General features: G+C 38.3%; 2 protein-coding genes across 2 annotated transcripts in view; one reads left to right on the top strand and one right to left on the bottom strand.

Annotated features, from left to right (window-relative positions):
• The window catches only part of LOC140157410 (exosome complex component 10-like), a 43,370-nt gene extending 37,514 nt beyond the window's left edge, over positions 1-5,856 (bottom strand). The window contains exon 1 of the mRNA XM_072180594.1: positions 5,698-5,856. Coding sequence (XP_072036695.1) covers positions 5,698-5,805 — 108 coding nt within the window. The 5' untranslated portion in view covers positions 5,806-5,856. The remainder of the gene's footprint in view (positions 1-5,697) is intronic.
• Positions 5,857-6,092: 236 nt separating this feature from the next.
• Positions 6,093-10,395, top strand: LOC140157975 (BTB/POZ domain-containing protein 17-like). Its single transcript, XM_072181224.1, has 2 exons — positions 6,093-6,406; positions 9,105-10,395. The coding sequence occupies exon 2, from the start codon at positions 9,118-9,120 to the stop codon at positions 10,393-10,395; it is 1,278 nt and encodes a 425-aa protein (XP_072037325.1). The 5' UTR covers positions 6,093-6,406; positions 9,105-9,117.
• The last annotated feature ends 4,285 nt before the right edge of the window (positions 10,396-14,680 follow it).

Here is a 14,680-nt window from a genome sequence, read left to right as displayed (position 1 = left end):
CAAAAAGTAGCACCTCCTCAAACATGGGTAACATTCAGTGTTGCCAAAACTTTTCAGCGCCAAGGCGCGGCACATTGGCTCGCCAGGCCGCGGTAAAGTGATCTCAAGTACATTTGTAGCCCAATTTTTAAGCTTCCGAAAAAAGCGCCCAATATTGTATATTTGGGCAGATTTACCCGAATTTTGAACACAAATCACACAATTGGGCGGAAAAGCACTTGACTAACAAACTTCCGGTAGTCAATCACTCAATGGGAAGTTACAGGCCGATCAATAAATGGTTACAAAACCCTTTGTAATTGCAATTCGGAGCTTCAGAGATTCAAAACCTTTATAAAACTGGCTAAATTGAAAGGAAAATACATCAAACTATTGCTGCAACCTGACTTGGGCAAAGTAGCCCAATTTTAGGCAAGTAGCGGCACGTTTTTTTGAGTAGCGGCAAGTGATTGCCAAGTAGCCCAATTGTGCGCCTAAGGCGCGGCGTTGGCATCACTGGTAACATTCAAACCATAGCACTCAGTGGCGATCCAGGATTTTTGAAAAGGGAGGGCACACACTTATTTTTCTTATAATTGGCGCGGCAGTGCCGTTCGTCGCGCTTGCGCGACGCAGGGGGGTGTCTGAGGGGGGATGTGCCCCCCTCAGAAATGAGAAACTTTTACAAAATAAACACCTAAATTGAAGCCATTTGTTTCCAATTGTAAATCCATGTTTAAATGTGCTAGTGTGCGATGCGTAATTCTTCTTTCCCCTGTATATTGATATATTAAGAATAACGATTAAGCATTGATCATTAATTTGATCTTGTGCGCTAGTTGTAAAGTTTGAATGTTTCCATGTTCCAGTGTATGATGCGTAAGCCTCTTTCTCTGTTTGTATGATTATATTAGGCTGGCGGGTAAGCATCATTAATTGATCTCGTACACTGGTGTGTAATGTGTTGTTATACCCGTATGCGAAGCATGAACGGGTATATTGCCATTCTATGGTTTCTTCTCCTCCTTCTCCTTTTCCTCCATCAAACACAACATTCTGTCAAGGCTAGCGCTAAAACTACAAGGGCCACAGGGCCCATATGTAGTACACTTATAGGCCCTACCCCGTAGATTTATCTTTTGCCCAGCTTGGCCCCAGAGGTCACAGGTCACAGGCCCCAGGGGCCCAAATGTAAAAATACAAAGCATGCCGTTTCTCATCAAATGAAGCAGCCTCAGGGGCCTGAGTTGGTACACTGATAGCCCCAGGGTACTCTATATATACAAGTATACATGAACCCCATATGTCATATATTATGGGCCCCAGGGCCCCAAATGTTAAAACAAGGGGTAACAGATTGACAAAGCTAGCGCTAAAACTACAAGGGCCCCAGGGCCCATATGTAATACACTTATGGGCCCTACCCGTAGATTTATCCTTTGCACATCTGGGCCCCAGAGGTCAAAGGTCACAGGCCCCAGGGGCCCAAATGTAAAAATACAAAGCATGCGGTTTCTCATTAAATGAAGCAGCCTCGGGCCCTGAGTTGGTACACTGATAGAGCCAGGGGTACTCTATATATACAAGTATACATGAGTCCCATATGTCATATATTATGGGCCCCAGGGCCCCAAATGTTAAAATAAGGGGCAACAGGTTAACAAGGCTAGCTATAAAACTACAAGGGCACTAGGGCTCATATGTGGCACATGTATGGGCCCTAAGTTGTAATGTGTCTTCTGCCCATTTTGGCCCCAGATGTTTAAGGCTAGGGGCCCCAGAGGCCCAAATGTTAAAACAAAGGGCGGTCAAGTTTCTCAACAAATAAAGTAGCGACAGGGTTTAGATTTGGTACACTAATAGGTCTTCAGCATTATATTGTTTTATGTATATATGAACCCTATGTGTCACATAATATGGGCCCCGGGGCCCCAAAAGCTAAAACATAGGGCCGGTCGTTACTCAGTAAATAAAGCAGCTACAATGTCCAGCTTGAGTCTGCTGATAGCACTTGAGAAGTATATTTCAACATATGCACAGAGCCCCATAAGTCAAATATTATGGGCCCCAGGCCCCAAATGTTAAATCAAAGGGCCGGCCATTTTTCACCAAAGCTCAAAGTTTGTACACAGACTGCACCTGAGAATTATATTGTTATATGTACATATGAGCCCCATATGTCACATAATATGGGCCCAGGGCCCCAAGCGCTAAAACATAGGGCCAGCCGTTACTCAGTAAATAAAGCAGCTACAGTGCCCAGCTTAAGTCTACTGATAGCACTTGAGAATTATACTTCAACATGTGTACATGAGCCTCATAAGTCAAATATTATGGGCCAGGGCCCCAAATGTTAAAAAGGGCTGTCCGTTTATCATCAAATAAAGCAACTTCAGGGCTCGGAGTTTGTACACAGATTGCACCTGCGAATTATATTGTTAATAACAGCCACCCCATCCCATTCACAGACAATTGCGTAATTATAATAATATAGATGACAGAAAGCGTTAAGGCTGTTCCAGTTAAATTACATACCCATTGGCTGTTCTATTTAATTTACATACTCCCTCTGAAATGGCTGTTCCATTTAATTTACATACTCCCTCTGGAATAGCTTTCCCTAATCAAATTGCACATTGTGAATTTCAATCTATCAAATTGCATAGCTTCACTGTGAATTAGAGACTGACAACAGCAACCTAAGTCCTCAGCAAATAAGGACTGTAAGTTTGTGTAAACCGATAACATGCGGGTATAGCCGTATTTGTGTACAAATATATAGCCTTCTAGTTTGTACTGTTCACCCTTGACTGCTCATATCCATAAATACCAGACTTGAGTCCTGTTTATCAGGGACAGTCTGTGTAGCTCAATGGTAGAGCGCTCGTCCGACAAGCGAGAGGTCTGGGGTTCAAGTCCCCGCACAGGCAGGTATGTCCTGAGTTTTTTCTCTGGTATATCTGCCTATGCATGTTATGTTTCCATTTGTAAATCCATGTTTAAATGTGCTAGTGTGCGATGCGTAATTCTTCTTTCCCCTGTATATTGATATATTAAGAATAACGATTAAGCATCATTAATTTGATCTCGTGCGCTAGTTGTAAAGTTTGAATGTTTCCATGTTCCAGTGTAAGATGCGTAAGCCTTTTCCTCTGTTTGTATGATTTATTAGGCTGGCGGGTAAGCATCATTAATTGATCTCGTACACTGGTGTGTAATGTGTTGTTTGTACTGTTCACCCTTGACTGCTCATATCCATAAGTACCAGACTTGAGTCCTGTTTATCAGGGACAGTCTGTGTTATATTAGCGAGGTCACGTCACACTCGGTGTGGCGTGCCCTGAATTTCGAAATAACTTTCGTGGCGACAGACAAATTGCAGGAAAGCGTGCCAATTTAAGCTTCCTGTAATATCTATTGCACATAACGTACGAAGTCACAAACTTACAAACTTCAATATGCACTTCAAATACAGCAGACCAGCTGTTAATTATTACCGATCCTGTAGAATAACTTACATAATCTTCAATTTCATGGAATCCCGTTGCTCAGAATTGCAAATGTCATTTTTATCTGTCAAATCCGCTGTGCATGTGCTCAGAGATTTTCAGTGACATTTACACAATGCAATAATGAATTATTTATGACATGCATGGGCTGGATTTTACGATAGAGGTAAGGTTTTCGGCCTGTCCCTGCGTGAATATTGTTACTTTTCAGCATCAAAGATACTTGCGATGACCAGTTTTTTGCGGACACTTTGATAACAGGTAACTTTTATAGGTCATAGGGTAGAAACGATAGTTGTACAATTGTACGAAAATATACATTTTGTTATACTTATAGGCCTAAAATGTTTACAAAAATATATTGGTCCGTACGTTGTGCATGTATTCAGTTGTTCGACGTATAAGTCTGTGTAGCTCAGTGGTTAGAGCGCTCGCCCGACAAGCGAGAGGTCTGGGGTTCAAGTCCCCGCACAGGCAGGTATGTCCGGAGTTTTTTCTCTGCAGGGGTCGAAATAAGCGATAGCCCGATAGCCATGGCTATTAGGTTTTCTGTCGGGCTATTGGGTTTTATCTCCATGTAGCCCGTCGGGCTACAGGGGTTTTCATGCGCGCAGAAAAATGAAAACCTGTGAAAGAAAAATAAAAGCTTCGATCTCCAATATTTACGACCTGTCCAGAAATTATGTAACATAAAATGCAATGTAACGACATTTGTTGAAGTGAAGTCACCGTAGCATTGTAACATAATTTAAAAATAGAAATAAAATACACTCCGCCGGCATAATTACACAGATTGCGATATTGTCTAGAACCACTGCTGCTAAGTTATTGCAGTGCTGAATGATGACACGTACATGAGTTGGAAAATTTTCTAATTCTAGGGATCGGAAAGAAATGCTTTGTGGGTGGTGTGTAGAGATATGCCATCGGTGAAATACAACACAATGATCGGCCGTAGAAGAAAAAAAATGACAAAAAGTTGCCCTTGAATTATGTTTTATAGTCATCATACTCCAGTAATTCAATAAATATCATAATATTTGGCCTAAACTTGAACTCATTTGCAATGAAATGTCATTTTTTATTGAGAAATGCATGGGTTCCATGTGGTGCCAATGGTGTTGAATTCTGCACTTTGCCGAAGTTTACTGCATTTTGTGGAATTCGGCGAACTTTTATGGCATAAAGCAACACTTTTATAGTAAGTAAACTGCTTGGGAACTTTCTTAAAAAGCGAGATGGTTGGTTACAGGCGAGAATCGTGGCGTGAAAAGCGAGATCACATTTTTGCCGGGCTTTAACTTAAATTTTTTATACCATGAATTTATACCGGTAACACATCATTGTAACCAAAATCACAAAATCTGATACCAATTAATCATTGGCCGTGCGACATTTACGAGAGAATAAAATCATTACATGTTCAATTCGCCGGCTGATCCGCCATGAGCTGTTATGGCGTGTGGTGGTGAGCCAACGACATGTAATCGTTAGTGCACGCTGGTTCGTATTTATTATAATGCCAGTTTGTCTGAGCTCCATTTCTTTAATTACCAATTAATTAAAACGGTACATTCAATACTTGACAGATTCGAGATTAAGAACCCTTCATTTTAGGATTTGAGTGCATATTTTAACACTTTCAGGGGTTCTGGGGGTAAGGGTTACTCACTAATAACTGAATATTTGAACAAGCGATTGGTTTGAATTGTGCGAAAACAATGTCTTTTTCAGGGCTATTGAATTTCCTTCAGGGCTATCAGAAAAAATGGCTAGATAGCCCGGATGGCTATCAGGTAATGGTCCCTTATTTCTACCCCTGCTCTGCTGGTATATCTGCCTATGCATGTTATGTTTCCATTAGTAAATCCATGTTTAAATGTGCTAGTGTGCGATGCGCAATTCTTCTTTCCCCTGTATATATTTATGTAGGTTTCCTTCACCATGTTCACCGACCTGTTCTCGAAAAAAAAAATCAAATTTCTATGTAAATATGCATTGTGTTTGGGCCCCGGTCTCGGCGAATTTCGCTGACTGGCAAATGTGTTAACTAAGGTTTGCCGCCCTGGGATACCTATATGATGTACTGTAGATGAATGATTTTCAATCATGATTTTAAGCTTACTCAAGTTTAATGTACATGATGTACGTACTACGTAGTCGTAGTTGTCCATGCAATAAATAAATTATTTTTAATGTCTCTAATTACCTGAGCATACATAGTCACATCTTTGAATCCAGGAAATAGCTCTGAATCTGCTGTGCCATCCATTTTTGACGATTTACTCGTCGAAGGTTCATCCACGTTTTCTGCCATATTTTTGTTAGTAGGTCAAAGGTTGTCTACATCCGGAAATAGAAAATTGATTGGATGGTGACGGTCGGTCGCTAACACAATATACAAACAAAGAGAGGGGAAATCGAAAACATGAACAAGTCAATAAAAGCAAGCTGCAGGTGAATAAATAAAGCCAAACGTATAATACGTATTACGTAAGACATCCGGCGAGCGCCATTTATTCAAATACAAAGACCAAATTTTATTGCGACATCGTGCGACATGGGGTGCAAATGATAGTCATATGGGTCATATAACGACCAAAAGATAAGTGACTGACTATCAATAGTATCATTCCATTGAGGACTGAGTTCCGCAGTCTAACCAGACCAGAGAGTCTATATGTTACTTTCCGTAGCATGGATAGAGGTTTAAGCTTATTATACATTTTAAAAAAGCTGTGTAGTTTTTCATTTTCATTAACCACCGCCGCGGTTTTCATTTCAACAAATTCAGTCATTGTCAGTTTGTGAATATTTTGTTTTGGGACTGATTCACTGAATTATTTGGTTTACTGTTGTTTGAAACAAGAAATCTACTCAGTTTTCGACCACATCATCACTTCATCTTGCATCTGCTGGTAAGCTTCTTTTTAAATAGTATTTATGAGTAGTACATGTACGGTATGTAAATAGAATTAATGTTTACATTTCATGAAATGAACTGTGTAGTATTATATTAATTTATTTTATACAACTCATACAAAGATTCTTATCATTTGATTGATCACGTCAATTACTATTTATTTTTTTGCTACATAAAAAAAGACTATTGCACTTAGTCCGAATAATCAGACCCAGAACAAAATATTAATTTCTGACATGATCGTGTACTGGGTCTGAACTGTTTCCATATGAAATCTTGATGGCAAATTGGACAATAGAAGCACATGGTTCTACGTGACAGCTTTTTAATCCCTATTCATGTTACGTGAATCACGCTATTGTGGACCATCCTTCTGATACTTGAGTGTTTGGACAAGCAGAGCGGTCTTTTGTCTACCTCTCTGTTTGTAAACAAACCAGGAGGTCGAAATCGTCCTCCTCGCCGAATACGAAAGTCAGCGTAATAGTACGGCACTATATTGCACTCTGCACCATCACCAGGGCAATAGTCCATTTTCCATTGCACTGGTGCACAGCGCTAACATGGCAATGCTGACAGACGCGGGCTTATATCACGAATGGTGACCACCTCGACTTGCTAATTATATTTTTGTATTAAATTTATTAAATGCAGTGCCGCCGACAAGGGGGGGGGGTAAGCGGGGTCGTTACCCCGGGGTCCTAGGGGGCCCGTAAAAAGTGAAGAGAAGATACTTTACTATGGGGCATTAAAAGCCAAGAAAACGGACCTCAGGGGCCCGTAAAAGGTTCAGAATAGATATCTTGCAATTAAGGCATATTTTCGTTACTTTACTATACGGGCCGACAAAGGTCTCTTTTCTTAGGCCTAAGGTATTTCTTCTTTGCTTTTTACGGGCCCTCCGAGGTCTCTTTTTTTCTTTTTATGGGTCCATTATATATCTTTTCTTTGCTTATTAAGGTTTTTTTACATACTCACTAAGGTCTCTTTTCTTTCCTTAACGGGCCTATGGTGTCTTTTCTTTGCTTTTTACGGGCTCACTACGGTCTCTTTTCTTTGCCTTTACGGGTCCATTATAAGGTATGTTTTCTTTGCTCTTTTTACGGCCCATAAAAACCAAACAAAAGTAACGGGCCCGTAAAAACATAGAAAAAGAGACGTGCATTTATATAAAAAAATACAAGATAGCGTTTGAAGCACACACTCTAATAAATATTTCACTTGAATTTACTCTTTGCTTTTGCCAAAATGATCATCCTTGATATAATGAAATCTACGAGAAATCAGGGGAGTGCACAGCTTAATTATCGTGGGAACACAAATTGCAAATTTTCGCGCGCATTGTGCCCTACTGCCCTTCACTTTATTATGATCATTTACCTTAAAATTGGCAATTTTTCCGCACTTCGCACGGAGTTTCTTTCAATATGTCCAATCTGGGAGCAAAAGTCGCTAATTCTAATTACAAATTTTTTTTTTTTTTTCGCGCATAATACACCGATTCATACTTGGATTATTTTAGCTTCAAATTGGCTTTAAATTGTCAAATTTTTTACACCCCACGTGGAAGTTGTTCAGAGAAACTTAATATGGGAGCAAAATGCCGTTCAAATTGCAAATTTAAAGGCTTCAGCAAGCATTTGTCTCCTTCAATGTTCATATTTGATTATTGGCATCTAAACATGCTACTTTCGCTCCCGTCTGCAACATATGTTCAAGGATTTTACACCAACCTCCCTCCCCCATGTTATAAAGAAATTTATGCCACTGTTGCCCCCCCCACACACACACCCACACTTATATGAAGTCCTGCACCGTCATCACTGATCAAAGGGGCCCGTGCGTTCACATTGCCCCCGGGCCCGTAATAGCTCTCGGCGGCACTGATTAAATGTTTTCCTGGTGATTTGCAAAATTCATTGGAAGAAAAGAAATTCTGTATTGAATGCTTTTATTCGTTCAATGGAAAAAATATTTTCATTCGGTGAAATATGAACTGTTCTATGGAAAAAATATTTTCATTCGGTGAAATATGAACTGTTCTATTCAACTTGATAAAAGTTATTTATTTTTTTGGGAAATTGTAGTGTCCCTGGACCTAGACCTAAATGCTAGGATCATTCATGGTTGACCAAACAAACAAACAAACAAAATTGCATGATGTTTTGTGTTGTTCATATGAAAATTGATAATTTGTATTCATGTCATACTCTATTTTAAAAATGATATCAAAATGCATTGAATTTGAATGCATTTTGATATCATTAATAGAGTATGACATGAATACAAATTATCAAGTTTTTTTTTAGGTCAACCATGAATGATCCCAGCCCAGCATTTAGGTCTAGGTCCTACAAAACCAAAAAAAAATTCCTCTTTTTTTTTGGAATTTCGGGCACCCGGGCAGGGTATTTCCTGCCCGGATAATGTAATCTCGGGCGGCTACCCGCAAGCCCACCCGAAAACCCCTGGCTTAGATTATACTCTCAAGAAGTCGACACTGCTATCATATGACCGATTTGAAAGAATATAATGATCTCGGCAAACACTTCACAAAATGTTACACCCATGTACAATGTTTTCAACTCATTTTTATAAAAAGTGCATGTTTGAATTTGTAATACAAACCAGATCTGTCATTTCATTTGATAATTTTCCGTACACAAATAATACTTCTTTTTCTTCTCTCATAGAGATAAAAACCAAATGGAAATTGTTGATATCACGATGGCAAGAAAAGCATCGGGACAGGAGTTCATTAAGCACAAGACCGGAATCGTTACCAACATTGGTGAGCATTTCAACAATGCAGACCTCAGTGATTTGACATTAAGAGTAGGGGACCAGGTGTTTGCTGCGCACAGATTTGTCCTAGCAACACAAAGCAAAGTTTTCAAGACTATGCTGATGGGTGAAAACTGGAGAGAATGTGAAGACAAGAAGATCACACTTCAAGAATCACCAGAAGGAGAGGCAGCTTTCTCTGATTTCCTGAAGTTTTTGTACACAGGGACACTAACACTGACTATTGATAATGTGTGTGGTATTCACGCATTGGTAGATAAATATGATGTACAGGTACCAGCTTTGAAGGATGACTGTGTGGGCTTTATGAAAGATGTCCTCACAGGTATCCATGGCGATGCTTTGAAAGCTGGGTTGCTATGGCTACAGTATGTAGAAAGCTTCCTTCCTGACATTGTCGCATCATGCTACAGTGCGATCAGGACCAACTTTGCACAAATTCAGTTGGATGCTTCTTATATGCACATCTTTGGAAATTTGACTTATGAGCAAATAAAAACTATTCTTTCTGTTCCTGAAGCCGGGGAGGAACTTGTTCTGATTGATGAAGTTTGCTTGCTCAAAATTCTTGACAACCGCAAGTGGGGGGACAAATTCATGTCATTTGTTCGATTTTACAACATAGATATTGATCGTCTTCAATCCCACAAATCTGCAAACAATTTGGACAAATATTACGGTGAAGCGTATAAGATTCATGCGGAGAGGAATAACATTGCAAGGAAGGCATGCAAGAGGCGAAGATTGTCACAAGGTGCTGTGCAAGCAACATGTCCATGTGATGCAGACAGCTCCCAGGTATGCCCCCATATCAACCCAAGACTTTATGTTAATCCTCCATTCGGAACTTGCTTAAGGTATAGGACTCGTTTAGATTCATTCCTGGTGAAACCAATAGATCTTTCCGACTTGGAAAGCTACTCACCGAAGCTACAATATTCAGATGATGATAGTAATGACATAAAATGGGTTATCAATTTGCATCGAGGTTACCAAGAAGATCCGTCAGATGCCATTCGTGAACTCTACACTGTGACACCAGACCATAGTCATGTTGGTAAACAGTTCACCATGGCTATTGCTTGTTTCCTGTCAAAAGATAACAAATTTGTGAATCCTGGCTCGTACAGTATCAAGTACACTGGAGTATCAATTCCAGGTCGCTTCCCCACTTCGTGATTTAGACAGCTGGAAATTAGGTGATGACCACCGCATTATGGCTACAATATTACTGCATAAGTAAAATGTTAAGTAATAAAGCCTATAGGGGCTAAAATAGAAACTGTTCTGATCAACTTTTAGTGTTGTGCACCCTGCATCCAAAATGGCATAGTCCAAATTTCTCCATGTAGTACAAACATATTTTGGATGTTTTTATATGAATATAATAATTATTGATACATTGCATGTACAATGATTCAATTTAAAAGCCATAATGTACAGTTTCCATCAAATTTTAATTTTGTCAAGGGCTGGGGTATGGATGTTTGCACAGTATTTTTGTGTGACATGAGAGCACATCATACATATCGAATTGCATTCTGAATACAAAGAATGTCCTTGTTCAAATAATTTGAAATTTGCGATATAATACACATTTTATGGCAAATTTTTTTTTATATATGGTCACGTGTCTTATGGTGGGACCCCAAAATACCTGGTGACGTTACATTTTTCTCTCCTCTTTCAGATTTAACTTGTTGTCACAGGGGTATTCTTGGTCCAATTGCATCAAGTTTGGGCTCATTATACAGCCTGATTATTCTAATTTTCAAATATGTTTCTCAATTTGGAATGCCAATTTGTTTAATTAGTGAAAAATACCAAAATGTTAACGAAGATAAACCTGGTGGATAAGCGGTAGTGGATAAGCGGTAGTGGAGTATGTGCATTCTCTATGGGAGACATGGCATCCTTTTGAATTTTAAATTATATCATTGCCAAATTGTGTGCTATACTTGCAAATCATACTTCAAATGAAAGCTTGATCATTCATTATTCATATTCAGCTATTAATTTTATCTAATCGTGTTAACAAGTATTCACTGAGAACCGCAAGTCACAAGAACCTCAATTTTTTCCTATTCACTTACACACAAATGCCAAGATTTTCAGTCACGACATGCGTTTTGGCTTTCAATTGTTGTATCTTGAGAATTATACAGTATACACCCTAAGATAGGAAAAGTATACATTTTTGGAAAGCTTTTTACCCCAGGAATCCAAATATGCAGTTAAAATAAATGTAGGATACACTCTAAAGAAAATATCTTCAAAAATGTAATCAACATTTTGTGTGTGAAGTTCCGTATATTTTCACACCCTGTATCACCACTTTGGTCAATCATAACATGGCAAAAGTAAACATTTTATTTAAGCTCATAGTGTTGCCTGCCACAAAATTATATTACATTGTATTCCATATCAGTAGCAAATGCAATAAATTATGAATTTATTAGTAAAATTAATTTTTTTCATGATATCACCCTATATATTTTCTTACGCACCCTGTATACCAACTTCATTTTTGCCCAGTTGGATTCCTTGGAACATAAGCTTTCCAAAAATGTATAGTTTTGTTGATGTGAGATGTATAGTTTTAGAGATGTAACAATTTAAGTGAAAAGGAGGACAAATGATCAAAATCAGTGCTTGTAACGCAAATGTGCCCCACCATATGACACATGACCATATCCTTTTCATTGTGAGTGCAGATGAATATGATTGTATTTCTCTATTTCTTGTATATGTTACATGTATGTGCATTTGCTACATGGATGTCCCTTTACATGTACCTTACTTTTGTTATGTTGTAAATATTATTTTACATAAGAACAGCTTCCCTAATACTATACGCTGGCGAAGTTACGTAATAAATCGGATTAACTACCATAGCAATAGGTGAAAACAATTTTGAACATATCGCGCTGCACTACAAGCAGGTTGAAATAATCACCTGTGTATGTCGATCTGCAAGCATAGATTGAATACAATATTCAAAGATACTAATCTTACAGGTGCAAGTGATCAGCATGATACGGTTCAATGCAGAGGTACTGAGTGAAGGTATCAGTGCAGCGCGGTATATTCAAAAATTGTTTTCACCTATTGCTATGGTAGTTAATCCGATTATTACATAACTTCGCCAGCGTATAATAGCAAATTTAATTATTGTGAACTGTTAATATTAACTTGTGTTTTATGTATGTGTTGTGTATATTGTTGATATATGTACATTGATTATACCCTATGTGAGGTGAATATCAATAAAGATTCTGATATGGGACATTGGTTTCAAATCCTTTTGTACAATGTAGAGGCCCAGTCATTGATCCCAGCAAAAGTGTAAATATACAAAATGTATAATTGCCAATGATATAAATCCAATTTGCAGTGGCTAGAAGCAAGGTTATCACAGAAAACTAATTTTGGATACTTGCAAGTGCATACTGCAAAATTCAGCAGCCTGTGCACACATTATGTACATGCAGTTGATAAGCGTATAACATTTACTGCTTGAAATGCAACTCTGCAAATCTTTAATTTACCTGTGCATCAACATGTGTATAAATATAGTCATTGTAGTCATTCTGTAGCATAAAATTCTCCATAAAAAATGAATGATTTGTGTGAAGAGACCAAAACACCACATCAAGAGAACAGCATGTTGCATGAATCCAACAGCAAATTTGAAATGGCAGTTGGTGATCACATGACCTTAGCGGATACCTTTTGGATGCCTCCTTTTATTGACTAAGTTAGTGGATACCTTTCGGATGCCTCCTTTTTATTGACTGAGTTAGCGGGTGCCCTTTCGGATGCCTCCCTTTTATTGACTAAGTTAGCGGGTGCCTTTTTGGATAACTTGTTAAGGTACCGGATACCTACCCGGTAGCTCCCACCTCTGACTTTGAGGCATCCGAAAACTAATCCGCTAGCGGGTGCCATCGGATGTCTTTAAAAATGACATCCACAAGGTATCGGATACCTTGCGGATCAGCACCGGGTAGGCATCCGCTACCTTATTTTTTTGATATGGGTAGGGTCCACAACTTTTTTTAAAAAATCGAAAATATTTAACGAAATGCAAACCTGTAAAAAGATGTGGGTAGCCTTATTTGTTTTACACATGTGGACCAAATTTCAGCGTCACACGTCATTGCATTCAGTCACAATGGTTCATTATGTAAAAAAGAGACCGTTTTAGACAGTGTTAAAAGTTGCATCCGAGTCCATAGGACTCAATTCTCAAACAATACAGTAGGCCAGGGATGTTCATGTGTTTGTAAAAGAAAACATAATCTTTGGTATTCTTCTTCTTTTTCAAAAGCAAAGCAGGTGTTTAATTCTTTTCTTTTTAATGATAAATGGCGGAGATGGAAGGGATATGTTAAAAATGAGGTTGACCACCTTATCAATGAAACAACAACACTGCAAGAGCTAACCCGAGCAATCCAACATGTATGGAACAACATGGACCAGCAACGGGTCCGGAATTTAATAAACAGCATGCGGCGACGTTGCAATGCAATTGTCAACCATGCAGGAGGACACATCCCCTACTAAACATGTAGGCTTTAAGTTTTATTTCCATTACAAACACATGGACAGGCCTAACATACTGTATTGTTTGACAATTGACTCCTATGGACTCAGGTGCAACTTTTAGAACTCCCTCTTTTTTTACATAATGAACCATTGTGACCAAACGCAATGATGTGTGACACTACAAATTGGCCCAGATTTGTAAAACAAATAAGGTTACTCATAACTTTTTACAATTTTACATTTCGTTAAATAATTTTCGATTTATTTCAAAAAGCATTAGGGGGAACTTATAAGTTGTGCACCCTATACATGTAGATTGAAATTACTCATGTATGTACATGTAAGGATTTATAAGTCATTAAAATTCTCATTAGATATTTTTGAAATGAAAAGTTTGGCAAAAAACAAAGAAAACAGCAGCTAGGGAATTGACAAAAGGTGAAGCCTCATTGAAATAAATACATGTTTTAAGTTTATGTAAAGATATCATGTCAAATATGTTTGGCTTTAATATGCTACTACTATCCTAAGGTGCAAAAAAATAATTACCGATTTCCTGAATGAGCAAGCACATTCAGTGATCCCAGCGCAAGTATAACAAAATTAAAATTGTTTATAAATAGCCTAAAAGTGAAGGATATAAAGTCATTCAAGGTATTTTTGAAAAGAATTTTTTTTTGAATAGCAAAAAAAACCAAGACAACAGCAGTATTGACAAAGTTGAAGCCCAGTCCATTCAAAATGTAGCTAATTTCTCTACTTACTATCTATTATCTTTAATAAACTTGATGTCTGTCATGTGTTGGAAGTGGAATTGTACAAAATAATGCAGATATACCCTTTTGGGCACAACATCTATGATGACATAGAACTGTACAGGTGGTGATGACGTGCATTCTCTAAATTCATTAAATTT

The sequence above is a fragment of the Amphiura filiformis genome, chromosome 7 (genome assembly GCF_039555335.1).
Source record: "Amphiura filiformis chromosome 7, Afil_fr2py, whole genome shotgun sequence".
In the NCBI taxonomy this organism is placed as follows: domain Eukaryota; kingdom Metazoa; phylum Echinodermata; class Ophiuroidea; order Amphilepidida; family Amphiuridae; genus Amphiura; species Amphiura filiformis.
Note: the sequence above shows the minus strand (reverse complement) of the source record. Positions and strands in the feature narration are given on the sequence as shown.